Below are 15,771 nucleotides of genomic sequence, written 5' to 3'. Positions count from 1 at the left end.
GGGAGTTTCGAACGAAAAACGACACGAATTGTGGTGCAGATCCATTGCGGAAAACAGCTAGCAGGAAAAAAAAAAAAAGCTAATACTTACGCGTAGTCATGGAGACGTGTCCCTATGATATCCTGCAGCCCGGCCTCCTGGAATGACGGTGCAAGCCATGTGACCGCTGCAGCCTGTGATAGGCTGCAGCAGTCGTATGGCATGAAACATAATCCGGACTAGATAGAGAAGCAGAGAGATCTAGATAAGTATAATCTTTTTTTTCTGAGTTGCGATTGTTGGAATCGCAGATTTTTTGCAACATCTGCTATTTCTTCAGAGTTTTACTTCCCAATTGAATTCGATGGGGTAAACCCGCAACAAAATAGCAACGATTCTGAAGCATCAATTCACATGCCGCGGATTAAAAAAACGCACAGCAGGTCAATTTAGGAACGGTTTATCTGCGTATTTGTTTAAATCTCATCCACTCTGCTGCTACTGTATTACGCTGCAGATTAGCCACAATTAAATCTGTTGTGGAAAGTCTGCAGTGTTTACGCTGTGTGTGGACATACCCTAAAAGTTAAGCATTTCTCTCAAAGAGTCCTTATGATACCTGCAAAATCCAGATGTGTCCCACCTTAACACTACTGAAAACGAAAGTGGCTTTGTAGCCTATGTTACTGGCAGTTAAAGGGTTAAAATAATTTTGCGCAGAGGGGATACATTTATTACATGGTTATTAAGAATGCATTTATATTCACTTTTCAGGACACAAAGGCTAAAGTTTTTTTTTGTTACTATTAATTAGAGATGAGCGAACTGATTTGGCACGAATCGTATTCGGCCCAAATATCCAAAAAGTTTTGCATTCACCTAAATCCATAACTTTTGGGGTTTGTGACACACAAATCGACAAATGGCAGCCGCCGACAAGCGCCAACCGCCACTTTGCACATCATAGAAAAAAAAATATTACCATACCCACCACCTCCTCTGTGATTGGCTGCAGCTGTCACATGCAACAGTTACATCTTGATGTAGTTTTGTTCGATGTGATTGATGCAGCCCGTGATTGACTGTAGCGATCTCATGGGACAGCTATGTCATCTCACCTGCTGGCAGAGACGCGATGCTATGAAAAACCAGGGGAGGTTGTGAGTATTTTTTTTTATATTTGTGGAATCGCAAGTGCCCCGATTGCCTTGTTTGACTCTCTGAATCTGACAGGGCTATCAGGGGACTTGAGATTAGTGGCAAATTTATTCTGACCAAAATAAATTTCAGGGCCGATTTGATCGTTTTGGTCCAAATACGAATTTCGGGAAATTCGCTCAACACTACTATTAATGGTGTGTGCCATGGAAAAGTGAAGTCATACTTAATGGGCTGAATTGCATTACCAGACACAGCCCATGAACAAGAGTGGCGATATTTCTCAAAACTTTCTCGGAATCATTTTCTGCATGATTTTATCATAGAACGTCTTGAATTCCAAGCAGTTTTTAACTTTTTATTTTCGTTTTTCACTCCCTGCCTTCCAAGAGCCATAACTGTTTTATTTTTCCATCAATGGTGTGAAGGCTTATTTTTTGCGAGAGGACTTGTAGTGTTTCATGGCACTATTTAAAGTACTATATAATGTATTGGGAAACTGGAAAAAAATTCTTTGGGGGGTGTAATTGGAAAAATATTTGATTCCTCGATTGTTTTTTGGGTTTTGCTTTCACGACATTTACCGTGCGGTAAAAAAGACTTAACTGTATTCTGCTAGTCATTACAATTACGTAGATACCAAATTCATATAGTTTTTCTTACTGTTTTAATAGTTTTACAAAGGAAAAACTATTTGTTAAAAATAATTGTCTTATGTCGCCATATTCTGAGAGCCAGAACTTTTTTATTTCTTCATTGTTTGAGCAGTGTGGGGGCCCTTTTTTTTTTTTTTGCAGGATGAGCTGTAGTGTTTATTGGTACCATTTTTTGATACATACAATTTTTTGATCACTTCTTATAGAAATTTTTTTTACCGCTAAGGTGACCGAAAAACAGCAATTCTGGCGTTTATTTTTTTATACATATATACATGCTTACCGTGTGAATTAAATAATATTATATTGTAGTAGTTTGGATTTTTACGGGCGCAGCAATACCAATTTTGTTTATTTTTTTTATTTTTTACATTACTTTAGAGGAAAAATGGGAAAAAGTGTTAATTTTTGTTTTTGTTTTTTCAGGCCATAAATGAATGATTGATGTGGAGTGCTTTAACAGAGTTCAGTGTTGGATAAGGCAGAGGCATTTGGTGCCCCCCCAAACCCCTTTCCAGACATCTCCTTCCCCACAGTACCAGAACCAAACTCAGTACATATATACAGCCCCAGAACCAAGCTCAATACATATATACAGTACCAGAACAACGCTATAGCTCAATTTAGTGCAACCCCTGCCGTATGGGTTTGGACTAAATTGTATACAGCTCCCAGCATGGCCCAAACAATGGTAAGAATATGTTGGGAGTTGCTGTTTCACAAAAAAAATCCATCCTGGCTCCCCTCTACCTTCCCTATTAGTTGCGCCCAGGGCACATGCACCATCTGCCCCCCTTAACTACGCCCCTGGATAAGATGTGCAATGCAGGCAAAACCAGAAAAGATAACAGACAGCCAGAGGGTAAACAGAAAGTCCAAATAACAAAGCTAGGGGATATTAGGAATTGCATAGGGCAAAACCAGCTGGGAAATAGAAAGTCCAAATCAGTAAGCAAAGGGTAATCCAGAGACAAGCCAAGGTCCAGTTCCAAAAGGTCCAAATAGTCAAAGGTACAGGGTATAGTCAGAAGCTTGATAAAACACATGGAGACAAGGAAAATCACAAGCAAAGAAAACAGAACCAACCCAGCTTTAAATACTCCACCCTTCAATCAGATAGGAAGAAAGACAGAGAAGTGGGATAGGCTCAACAACTAAAACCAGAACCGCCCAAAAGCTAGACTAGTAGTCATGGTAATATTAAAGGGACACACCTCTTTTGCACACACTTTTTTTTGTCCAGTGTTTTTTTTTTTGTAAAAAAAACATCATGAATTTTAAGCATTTTCTATGCTGTTTTTTTTAGTTTTTATTTAAAACATGGATAGCATCAGTATATAAAATGGCCCCTAAACTGGACAACCCATTTAAGACCTAAAATAGGCTGTTAACTAAGATGGTAAGGAGCTCCCTCTAGTGGAGGCAGCAGACTGTAAGAATTATATCATTGAACTCTATAGGTGTTTGCTTTTCTCTCATAATTGAAGCTGGATAAAGGTCTTTGTGACCTAAGTAACCCTCTCTACCCCATTAATTGCACCCCTGCATTAGGTAAGACTTTTTAATCAACTTGCAGATAAAAAAAAATGCATTTTAACATACAAAAGAAAATACAGATTGATAGTATGTTCTATTTGGAAGCTGCTTATTAGTGAATTTACAAAGCATAATCAAGTTCAGGAGTGACCTACTATGACACCAATTTATAGGGTTGTATGTAAATCATATTATTGATTGTTAAAGCGACCCCCAGTAGCCACATAAACCAGCTATTGTAGAATTAATTTTAACTTACCTGGTGTCCATCCCGTTGGTGCTTCTCTCTCCATTTCCTCATTCTCAGTCCCCGTTGTCTTTCATCCATTATGGTCGCCGCTGTCTAGGAATTTCATAGGGAGCGTAGTCTGCATGTCTGAGACAACGGAGGGAGAAGAACCAACAGCATGGCCACCAAGTTAAAATTTATTCTACTATTGTTAGTGTTTTTTTTTGTTGTTGTGGGGAATGGAGGGTCGCTATAAACAGTCTAGAATATAATAAATAATTAAATGACATATAATTATGATTTTGTAACCAGGATTAGAACATGGATATGATGATGTGAATATTGGTGATTTGTCTCTACCTTTATATTCTGATGGAGAAGTCAATATACATGATAACAGAGAACACTTGGAATCATCTTGTCTAGGTTTGTATTGGAGAATTAGCTCTGCTGCATTGACAAACTCAAACTTACTAAATTTAGAATTGAAAAAAAACAAGAATTATAAATTTATTAAATAGAAGCATTGGTAGAAAATTGGAAGGAACATATATAGCATTGAAAGAATTACTTGAGCAATGCACATATATAATGTAGTGTCTTATAGATTTATACTTATGTTGTCTTTACTGTTTTTAGACTTCATTTACCTGAGTGATGCTTAAAATGTTCCGAAATCCGACAATCAATACAAGGATCTTCTCTCTATGGACCATGATTATGATGATTCCATGTCTCCATGACCAGAATCATAACTAGTGGATTATTACAAAAGTAATAGTAGAAAACAGAGCTTCTCTTGTATCTGTATAATAAGTGTTTAATAGAGGATTTTGCTTTTAAGATAATTTATGGACATCTGTTTTCTGATTATAAACACTATATATATCTAGTCAATGGAACAACCAGATTGTATATTGTTAAATTAATTGCAGCAAGTTTTAGTCATATAGTGGATTTTATTAGCTATTGATCCATTGTAGAAATGAGTAATTCTATCAATGTTTTAGATTCTCTATCAATGCAGCACAATTAATAAATGATTTCCTAAATGGTGATTTTTTAAATTATTTTGATTACTTATGAGATATCTATCTATCTATCTATCTATCTATCTATCTATCTATCTATCTATCTATCTATCTATCTATCTATCTATCTATCTATCTATCTATCTACCTATCTACCTATCTATCTATCTATCTATCTATCTATCTATCTATCTATCTATCTATCTATCTATCTATCTATCTATCTATCTATCTATCTATCCACACACACTGAGTGGCAACTTTTGTAGAGACACCTGCCACTTTCACAATTGAATTTTCCTGTAAGTAAATCAGACACATGACCCCAGAGAACAGCATAAAATAAAGCGAACAAGTTTTCCTTGGATCAGTCTCAGTGTGAATCCACATTAGAATGGGAAAATCTAGTGATCTGAGCAACTTAGAACAAGGCATGGTCTTCGGTACTAGATTACCCGGGGGCATTATTTCAAAAACTGCCATCCTTGTGGGGGGCTTTCGAGCAACAATTTTTACAATTTTTGTTGCTGTTTTTGTTATTCTGTTATGTTTGCAGCCTTCAAAATTAACTTTCCGACAAATCAGCTTAAACCTAATCGGTGCTGTTGGCCAGATTTGGATGTGGATGCAGACACCGTGTCCATTGACCCCAGGAAAGGTGATCCTGATTAAGAGTAAATCTCACACCCGGTAATTATGCAGATATTTCTACAGTGGGTATAGAGAACTCTTTATTGTGGAGAAGAGCTGAACACTTATGAGATTATATCAGATTTCGAGGTAACCCGCTCTTCTAAAACATTTGTCTGTTCTGTTCACGTCAAAGACATTTTCCTCCTAAATAAATACATTAACTGTGGTTGTTTAGTAGACGTTTACATGTAGTAAATAAGGGGAGTCAAAAAGAAGTCTAATGGTGTAGCTTTTTAATTGATCATTAGTGATAAGCGTTCCCCACATTTTTTACATAGGGTAATACAGCTGGCAGAGGTCTCCTGTACTCGCCCATCCCACTGAGCCATATATAAGGTACAACCAGTGGTGAATGTTGTTCTTTTGTCTGGTGCAGCTCTTCATCAACATCATTGGGGACCTTCTAGTCTAGACCAGTCAGAGTACTGGACATGAGAACATGGAGCGATTTCTAATATTTACTAGTTTTCAACTTTTTTTACTGAAATTTGATTATCACATAACTGGTCAAACTTTGGGTGAAGGTAAGGTCCCCCTCTTATTGTATCCTAATCAGTCAAGTATATATATATTATCTGTCACCTGGATTTCTGAGATCTGTGTTTTTGATAGCATAATGTGTGAGATTTTACACACACACACACACACACACACACACACACACACACACACACATATATATGTACGTATATATATGTATACATATAGTTCTATTTATATATTTTTATATATATATATATATATATATATATATATTGTGATATAATTGTTGATTTTATTATTTAATTTATTTATTTTAGGTACATTTCTTTGGCAGCCAACATAGAAAAAATTGGGCACAACAAATATGTATTAAGAGTGCTAGTCAACATATATAAATAAATATGACAAAATATACAAGACAAGAAAGTCTACAGGGTGTCAGACTGCACCTCTAATATGAATGAAATCACTTTATTGAAACATTACAAAATACAAAAGAAAAAGACAAAATTTAAGAACATTTAAGGGCTTGTTCACATGGCGGCTTTTGCGTACAAGGTCCCGCTGCAAAATCTGCCGCGGATCTATTCCTTCCGACAGCAGGAAGATTCCTCCCACCTATTGAAATCAATGGGAGGTTCGGGCACAACTTCAAAGATCGAGCAGGACACTTCTTTTTCCCACTAGCTGAAATAATCAGCTAGCGGGAAAAAGAAGCTTCCGACTCCCATTGAAATAAATTGGAGGCAGAATTTTGAGGCGGAATCCGCTGCAAAATTTCTCCATGTGAACATACTCTAAGAGTGCACAAACATGTGCCAGACCCAAGATCTAGCCCTTGATCAGGATAAATCACTCACGGAAAAAAAATATCATAAGTCATAAATCGTGGATCAAAAGAAAGAAATCGGGAGATATGAAAGAACTTATACCAAGGGGTTTGCCCTTATATATACAAGCATATAATCTCAGAACAGTATAAATACCCCTATGATATAAAGATTTTAAAAGATATATATAAATAAACAATCTTGCAAAAACTGTCAGGGCTCCTTGGCAACATAACATGGGGTAACAAGTGATTTCCAGCAAAATCACATTATTTCCTTAACTCTTGTGTGAATTCATGAGAAAGTTGCAAGCGATCATGTAAAAATCATAAACAATATGAGATACTCATATTTTTTTATAGATGGTTGCAAATCTTCTGGCAATATTTTCCACCATAAGGAAACATGGACGTCACCTGCAATTTGTGATAATGCTGCAATTTTACCATAAATCACTGGAACTTTCGTTTGAAAATTGCGTTATAGCAGCCTGGCTGTATGTGGTGCATAAATGGGGTTCAACGTACCCGGTTTTGGTTTCTAAATGTGTGTAAACATACTGTGGACGGATCCAGTCACAGCACCAGAGATCATAGTGCAGGAACAGAAACTTTTAACGATTTTCAATTAATTTGTTGACTGTTTCGAAAACCCTATTCACATGTATTGTACGGCACTTTAGTGCTTATTTTTGGGGCCAAATTCGCACCTAAAATCCAGAACCTATGCACATTGTTTGAACTAGGCCTTAGTGTATGTCCCTGTAAGTGGGTTTTTGTTGGTAAAGAAACTAGCATCAGGCATTTGAAGGCCAAGTCAACACCTTTGTCGAGTTCCTGAATAATTTTTACAGTGCATAGCTGCAGACCAGTCGGAGTGCCCAGGCTGACCGATGTTCACCATTAAAAGTGCCTACAATGGGCACATGAGCATCAGAATTGGACCATGGGACGATGGAAGATGGTGGACTGCTCTGATGAATCATGTTTTGGTTTACATCGTGTGGATGGCCGGGTGCGTGTGCGGCACTTACTTGGGCAAGAGATGACACCAGGATGCACTATGGAAAATAGGCAAGCCGGCAGAAGCAATGTGGTGTTTTAGAAAACCTTGGGTCCTGGCATTCATGTGAATGTTATTTTGACACGTATCACCTACCTGAACATTGTTGCAGACCAAGTACAACCCTTCATGGTAACTGTATTCCCTGATAAGAGTGACCTCTTCCAGCAGGATAATGTGCCCTGCCACACTGAAAAAGGGTTCAGGGATGGTTTGAGGAACATGACAAAGAGTTCAAGTAGTTGACTTAGTTTACAAATTCACCACATCTCAATTAGATCGATCATCTGTGGGATGTGCTATAAAAACAAGTCCGATCCATGAAGGCCGCACCTCACAACTTACCGGACTTAAATGATCTGCTGCTAACATCTTGGTGCCAGATACAAGTGGACACCTTCAGAGGTCTTGTGGAGTCCATGCCTTGACAGGTCAGAGCAGTTTTGGCTGCACGAGGGTGACCTACACAGTATTATTCAGGTGGTTTTTATGAAAAGATTTACAATCTATAAGGAATAGAGAATAGATATAGGGGTTTATGGAAAAGGGCAATTAGCTCTGGCCATGTATAGTTGGGGGATGCTCAAGGCCACTTCATATGCTTCTTGGAAGAGCTGTTTATATAATACGTGTATGCGCATACAAAACTGGATATAAAATAACATTTATTCATACTACCACCTCTGAATCCAGAACATTGAAAATATTATAATATCCAACATTAGAATTTACATGAATTCTCTATTTGACGTACATAAAATAAATTTGAGGTACATAAAAAATTACCAAATGTGAATTTCAGACAATGAGCAAAGTAGGGGACATATTTTGTAAATCACTCAATATTTATAGACTATATCCTGTAGTCCGATACCTTTATTTTACTCTAACTACGTCCCCACATTTAATACGTAACCTTGCCACACTTTATTATATTTTAACTTGCTTAAAAAGAACTTGATATTCTCAACCCATAAACTCAAAGAAACAAATTAACATTTAAAAGTGCTCCCGTTCCAAAAATGCCTCCATTATTTTTTTATTTATTTTTTTATTAATATTATTTTAGCCAGGATAGATTTTTTTTTTAGGTTTATGCTTCTGTAGATATATACAGCACATCTATTTGTTCTGTAGTATATACTGCTAGAGATTATACTGTATCTCTCTACCTGGCTAACTTATTATATCTCACTTTCTGGCTAGCTTGTATGTATTTAGTTGTTTCTGTGCGTCCGTTTCCGTGGAGAGCTGAGTTCACGTTCCTACGGTGGCAACCGCTTTGCTAGGGCACTGATACTTACCAATAAAAGTTCTGTATTTAATTATGGTACGTAGTTAGAGGGAGATATATTTATTGGATTACTGGATTTAGTCTATTCGTACTGATTAAAAATTACAAAAACAAAATTCTGTCTTCTCTACTTTTTATTACTTTATATGAAATTAAAAGTTAAAATAAAGTTAGTAGGATATTGAAATCTTCAAGAAAACCCCAAAAATATTTAGACAGACTGACAGCATAAAGTATTTGTTGTTTTAAATAAAGATTTTCTGCTAAAAAAAATGTGTCTACATGGATATATAATAACCAGGTTATAGTGAGAAACCAAGTATATTATTAAAGGGGTATTTTTTAAGTCACGATAGGTTATCATTTTCTGATCGCTGGGGGGCCCACCGATCTTGAGAATGGGGGTTCCAACCCCCCGTTCCTCCAAACTGCAAAGACCAGTAACGGTGATGGGGTAGAAAGCGGTAGATAACTATTTACTGTAACCAAGACGGACTGCAGCGTTTTTCAAAGCAGATCTGAAAGCCTACTACAGATGACTCTAGTATTGACCCGCAGAACAGCCAGAGGGCTTTGTCCTAAGTGACTAGACACTTTTCCAAAATGTTTTATTCACAGTGGTTTTAGAGTGAAAAAAATATTTTAGAATTTTGGGTTTTTCTGTGACACTAAATATTTTTTTTCTCTATTCGTTTCTTCAGAGGTCAAAATATAAGTGTAAAATTTACTTTTCAACTTGCGTTCATTCGAGGAGTAGGAACTTCATAGGGTTTTTACAGGATATTATTCCCGTCCCACATTGCTATGGTAATGGCTAAAGTTGCAACCTAGTTGTTTCATGAGCTTTCACTCATCAATTGAGCTCAGTTTGCAGACATAGAAAAGCTCCACAACCTTTGAAAGATTTTAATTATACTCACAAAGTTACAAACATAAACTGTAAATCTAAAAACAACCATTATAATCCTGCCCAACTCGAGTTTCCCTAATTCTGGCTTCTTCTGGTAAATTGTACAACAAGTAAAAAACATACGCATATATTTTGTTTAGTTATACTTCTTTAGTTTTTAATTTTGCAAATTCAAACTAAAATATAGAGTTAAAATAGGTTGCTATATTTTTAGTACATATATTTATAGTCTTTGGTGAGAGGGGTGGGCTGTAGTATGATTTGGGTTTTGAATACATATATTTATATATATATATATATATATATATATATATATATATATATATAATACAGTATGTCCCCAAAGAAGTCATAGAAGATCTAAGAGAGACATTCAAACAATATAATATTTTTAGACGCATAGGAGTCACAGATACAGGGTAACACAGCCAACTAGTGTGAAATGAGTCCAAGGCAGAGCTGATGTGGGTCTACCAAGACTCAGCAGCTCTGCTATACAGGGGTCACCAGGTGATCACACAATCGCCAGGTAAAAAAAGAGGCAACGTCATTGCCTCTATTTGGCACAGAGTACTCAATGAAACACAGTATAGCCTGTAAAAAAAGGACACAAAAGCTGTAATTAACCATTTCTGTCTTCCCATCAGGGTATCTGGCTGTCTCTGTCAGCCAGCCCCCAACTTGTTTCTGCTCAATTGCAGGAACTTTAAACCCTTAGTATTTTACGGTATTTCATTTTTTTTTTTTTACTCCCCGCATACCGAAAGCCATACGTTTTTAAAGTTTTCCTCAATATACCTTACGAGGCTTGATTATTGCAGTCGTTTTTCACCGCACCAATTATTATACCAATTAGTATACCATATAATGTGCTGGGATACTGGAAAAAAATCTATGTGGGGAGGAAGGGGAAAAAAATGGTAGTTTCTTAATTTTTTCCTTCATTTTTTAATTTTTTTTGTGGGGGGGGGGGGTGTTTCATTTTTACAGTGTTTACCGTGCGATAAAACCATCATGTTAACTTTATTTTGTGGATCAATATGATTACAGTGGTCCCAAAATGATATCTTTTTTTAATGTTTTACTACTTAAAGACCATGCACACGATTGAAATCGTGTATTTTTTTTAAATTTAATAAATGTCTATCAGTGTGTTTTGAGCAACTTTATAAATATCTTTTATTAAAAATTATTTTTACTTTTTGAGATACAGCTGCTTTGCATTCTGTATACAGAGCAGGTGTATCGTGCTGAAATCTATATCTGTCAGGTCAGCGGGACTGACGGTTCAGAGACAGGGGGTCCTGCGTGTCTTGGACACGCAGGATCGAGTTGTTACCAATCACATCTAAGCTGATAACTTAGATGTGATCGATAACAGGTGGATCCTTCATGGTTACCAGGAACCGCATCAATCTCCCTCTAACATGACTCATAAAACCGCCACAAAAACTGCATGTCTGATTCAAGCCTTAGGGTAGGAAAATACACAGCGTCTTCAGGGTGGATACGCTGTGTCAAGTTGCACAGCGTATCCGCCCCTAACCCCGCAGGGAATGTCGTCCGAAAAACCACACCACATTTTGGTGCGCTTCTTCGGGTGGAATTTTTTTGCTGCGGAAAGCAGCGCAGAAAAAAAACAAAAAAACATGTTTATACTTACCCACACCCTCCCTCTCTTCTGTGCATAGTCTGGCCTCCAGAGATGACGTTGAAAGCCATGTGACCGCTGCAGCCTGGGATTGGCTGCAGCAGTCACATGGGTTGGACTGGAGAAGAAGCAGGGAATTCTGGGTAAGTATAAGTTTTCCAAAAACAGCACCACACCTGTCCATGGTTTATGTGTGGTATTACAGCTCAATCTTTTTCACTTTATTGGAGCTGAGCTACAATACCAGACACAACACATGGACAGATGTGGCACTGTTTTTGAATATAACAGTTATGTTTTTCTAATCCTGAACTGCACCTTAAGGGTATGTGCACACACACTAATTACGTCCGTAATTGACGGACGTATTTCGGCCGCAAGTAGTGGACCGAACTCAGTGCAGGGAGCCGGGCTCCTAGCATCATACTTATGTACGATGCTAGGAGTCCCTGCCTCTCCGTGGAACTACTGTCCCGTACTGAAAACACGATTACAGTACGGGACAGTTGTCCTGCAGAGAGGCAGGACTCCTAGCATCGTACATAAGTATGATGCTAGGAGCCCGGCTCCCTGCAGTGTGTCGGTCCGGGACTTGCGGCCGAAATACGTCCGTCAATTACGGACGTAATTAGTGTGTGTGCACATACCCTTAAAGCCAAAGTTGGCCTGCCATTTATATTAATATTATTATTTTTCTTATATTCATGCATTTCTGTATTAATTTCTAGTGAGACTTTCTCGTGGAGTCACTGAATGTGAAGGGCTTGTGGAAATACAATTTGAAGGAGAATGGATTGGAGTATATGGCTCACGCATTGAACAAAATGTTGCTCTTGTGGTTTGTAGACAGCTGGGCTGTGTCACCACAAATTTAGATGATATTACCGATGAGGAAATATTTGTGATTGCTGACAGGAAGGCTTTGGAGGTATTCTGTACAGGAGAGGAGTCGTCCTTGTCACAATGTGCATACTATCCATATGGTTATTTTTATAATGCATATCTAATAGAAGTGAAATGTTCAGGTAAGAGAAATCACTTTCTGTTGCTATTATTCATCTCCACACATCACACACTGAAGGGGATACGGCATAATACCTCACAACATGTACAGTAACTGCTCCGGCAACTAGTGAGGGAATAACACTAAATATCAGATGTGCAGCAACTTCATACAAAGATGTTTTATGTCGATTTATTAATCCCATTCAATCATTTACAGAGCAAAAATATTTTAGAATTAACCATTTTTCGTTAGACAATTTTCACACTTTTTACATATAGAAATAAAACTCAAATTATGAAATAAAAATAAAATATTTTACCACCATACACCTATATATTCTAAAGGTACACATCGTACATTGTGAAAATGCCAACAAGCACGTTACAATCATAAGGGTTTTATCATCTAACTTTAATGTGTTATAAAACATGCTAAAAGTCTGATGTAAGCAGAGACTAAGGCCTAGTGCACACCATGTTTTTGCCCTATATTTAGCGTGTACATCAGGAAAGCCCCATGCTCTCCCATTCTCCCACATAAAACAAGGCCTCATACAGCTACGTCAATGAAAGGATAAAAAAAATTATGGTTACCGAAGTGCAGAAGGACAAATGTAGGTGGTCATTAAATGGACACTAACTTTTCAAACAACTTATTCTAATCTAATAGTATACCTCATATATATCAACTTTGTAATGTACTTATTGTTAAAATTTAGTTGTTTATCCTTGCAAATTCTGTGTGAAATGACTGCCACTAGGTGTCTCCCCTCCTGTAATCTGCTGTTCAACCCCTGTTGTCAAGCAATATCCGTCCCTAGTTACCAAACAGAATCAATGGGCTGCAGAAGGTGGGGGTGTGACTCTTCACTGCTTGCCTATACAAGTCTATGGAGAGGGGAGGGAGAGCAGGCGGAGGAAGCAGAGCGAGAGAAAGAGACACAGTCGCAGCCCATACGAGTCTACAGATAGGGGAGGGGGAACATGACGGGGAAGCAGTAGCAGAATGAGAAAGACACAGGTATGCTGCATACAAGTCTATAGGGAGGAAAGGGGAGAAAGAGAAGGGAGCAGAGAAAGTGAGTCAGCAACACACACACACACACACACACTGCATACAAGTCTATGGAGAGAGGAGGGGGAGCAGGATGAGGAAGTAGAAGCAGAGTAAGAAAGACACAGACTGCTGGTAAGATTTATATGCCACCCCATAGCTGGATTCTCAGCTGCTCATTGCTGCTGTATAATCTCCTCCATGCTGCTGCTTCTATATATGTGATAGATAGAGATAGGAGAGCAAGATTCACCACTTCTTTGTGTGCACTGTATAGAAGACATGATAGCATTTAGGCTCCACCCACTAGCTCACAGAAAACTGCTCCTCACCAAAATTATAAGAAACATTACATATATCAAGTCTGCCTCACTACATATGATTGATGACTCATGTTTTATACTCAGACAGGAATGGGGAAAGGGACAAGTGTTTATTAAATTCATATTTCAAGAGATCCCAGTCATCATGTTTAATATGTAAAGTAATGTGTTCAGTGAGTTAAGATTTATCCTCAGGTCACAGAGAATACAGACTGGCTGATGGGTCAAGTGCTTGTTCGGGACATTTGGAAGCACTTCATGGTGACACTTGGGGATCTGTTTGTGATATTGATCCAGAGCTTAGAGCAGCCAATGTACTATGTAAAGAACTGCAATGTGGAGCTGCAGTACCATCATTTGTGAACTATGCAAGAAGACCTGGACCAATATGGACAGAAACAATCCAGTGTGTTGGTAATGAGTCCAGGCTATTTGACTGTTTAAGAGTGCCTGGAGTAGAAGGAAACTGCACCAAACAAAGTCCTCCCTCTATCCAATGCAAAGGTCTGTAATATACTTCATGCTATGACGTCATTGTGAATCATGTTGGAAAATATTGTTTAAAGCGAATGTATAATCAGAAAATTACATATTTTTATCATGTTTTTATTAAAAACAAAAACTTGCAAAATAATACTCCAGTTTTCATACTAATTACTAGAGCAGTCACTATGTAATATCTACTGAGACTAAAGAGTTCATGAGTCTTTCTCAATGTTTAATCAAAAAGAAAAAAGTATAAGATCCTATTTCTACTTCGATGGCTCAGTAAAGATCCACCGGACGTCCTATGGGGATTGAGAAAAATGAAGCAAATCCTTGGCCTCTGGGAATTATCCAGTTAGCAATTGTACTCACATGAGAAGTGTGTTGACTTGTGGTCCCCATGGGTCACCTGGGCAGCGACGACGTCTTTGTAAGATGGCTAATGGTTTGGACATCTCAAGTTTCACCTTCCCCTATTTGTTGGGGTTAACTTGAATGTCATTCATTTCATAACCATAATTTATTTATTTCATTACTAAAAATGTTCCTTTAAGATGAAGTCCTATGTTCCTTATGTTTAACTTCTGCTATAAGCTTTCTTTTAGGTAACTTGTTATACTTTTATTTCAGGATTGTCATTCAGTGGCTGTCATGTCATATGCTTTTCCAAGACATTATACCATATATAGCATGTATTTTAAATTGACTTTTTTTTACATTTATTTTCTTTTAACTTATGAGTTTTATTTTTAAGGTTTAAAGGGGTATTCCCAGAATGATAAATTATCACCTATTCACTGGATAGGTGGTAATTATATAATCACTGGAACCACCAGATGCTCCTGTCTGCTTGAATGACACAGCAGTCAAGCGTACGCACTACCACTCTATTAAATGTCTATGGGAATGTGAGAAACAGCCGAGTACAGTGCTCGGATGTTCCTGTCATTCTCATAGACAGTGAATGGAGCGGCCGGCACATGCTTAACCGCTGCTCCACTCAGGCTCCTCCTCACTGCTGTGAGTGCAGTGAGGAGGGTCTGGGGGGGGTTTGGGACACCCGTTCTCATGATTGATGGGGGTCCCAGCAATAGAACCACTGGCGATCATAAGATGATCGCCTATTCTGTGGATAGGTGAAAATTTATGATTTTGGGAATATTCCTTTAATACAGGATATTGGAATACCTCTGTATTCTAATGCACTGTTACCTGTAAAAAACATAGGTCCTCCACTGCTAAATTCCATATATACCAGCCATCTCCCATGATTAAACCATGGGACAATGATTAGGCATCAAATTGAGCACCCTTGCTTTTTTACCATGGCATCTGAAGGGTTACCTAGCCAGGATTGACATCGTCTATGATCTTGGCGGTAGCCTTGGGAA

The 15,771-nt window shown here is 37.8% G+C and overlaps 1 protein-coding gene across 1 annotated transcript in view; it reads left to right on the top strand.

Annotated features, from left to right (window-relative positions):
* Positions 1-2,609: 2,609 nt before the first annotated feature.
* Positions 2,610-15,771, top strand: part of LOC142665100 (antigen WC1.1-like) — a 97,463-nt gene continuing 84,301 nt past the window's right edge. Inside the window, exons 1-6 of the mRNA XM_075844646.1 lie at positions 2,610-2,741; positions 3,281-3,344; positions 3,871-3,984; positions 5,146-5,247; positions 12,241-12,537; positions 14,090-14,398. Of these exons, the coding sequence (XP_075700761.1) occupies positions 2,610-2,741; positions 3,281-3,344; positions 3,871-3,984; positions 5,146-5,247; positions 12,241-12,537; positions 14,090-14,398 (1,018 nt within the window). The remainder of the gene's footprint in view (positions 2,742-3,280; positions 3,345-3,870; positions 3,985-5,145; positions 5,248-12,240; positions 12,538-14,089; positions 14,399-15,771) is intronic.

The sequence above is a fragment of the Rhinoderma darwinii genome, chromosome 12 (assembly GCF_050947455.1).
Source record: "Rhinoderma darwinii isolate aRhiDar2 chromosome 12, aRhiDar2.hap1, whole genome shotgun sequence".
Taxonomy (NCBI): domain Eukaryota; kingdom Metazoa; phylum Chordata; class Amphibia; order Anura; family Rhinodermatidae; genus Rhinoderma; species Rhinoderma darwinii.
This window is presented reverse-complemented; position numbering and strand designations above follow the sequence as displayed.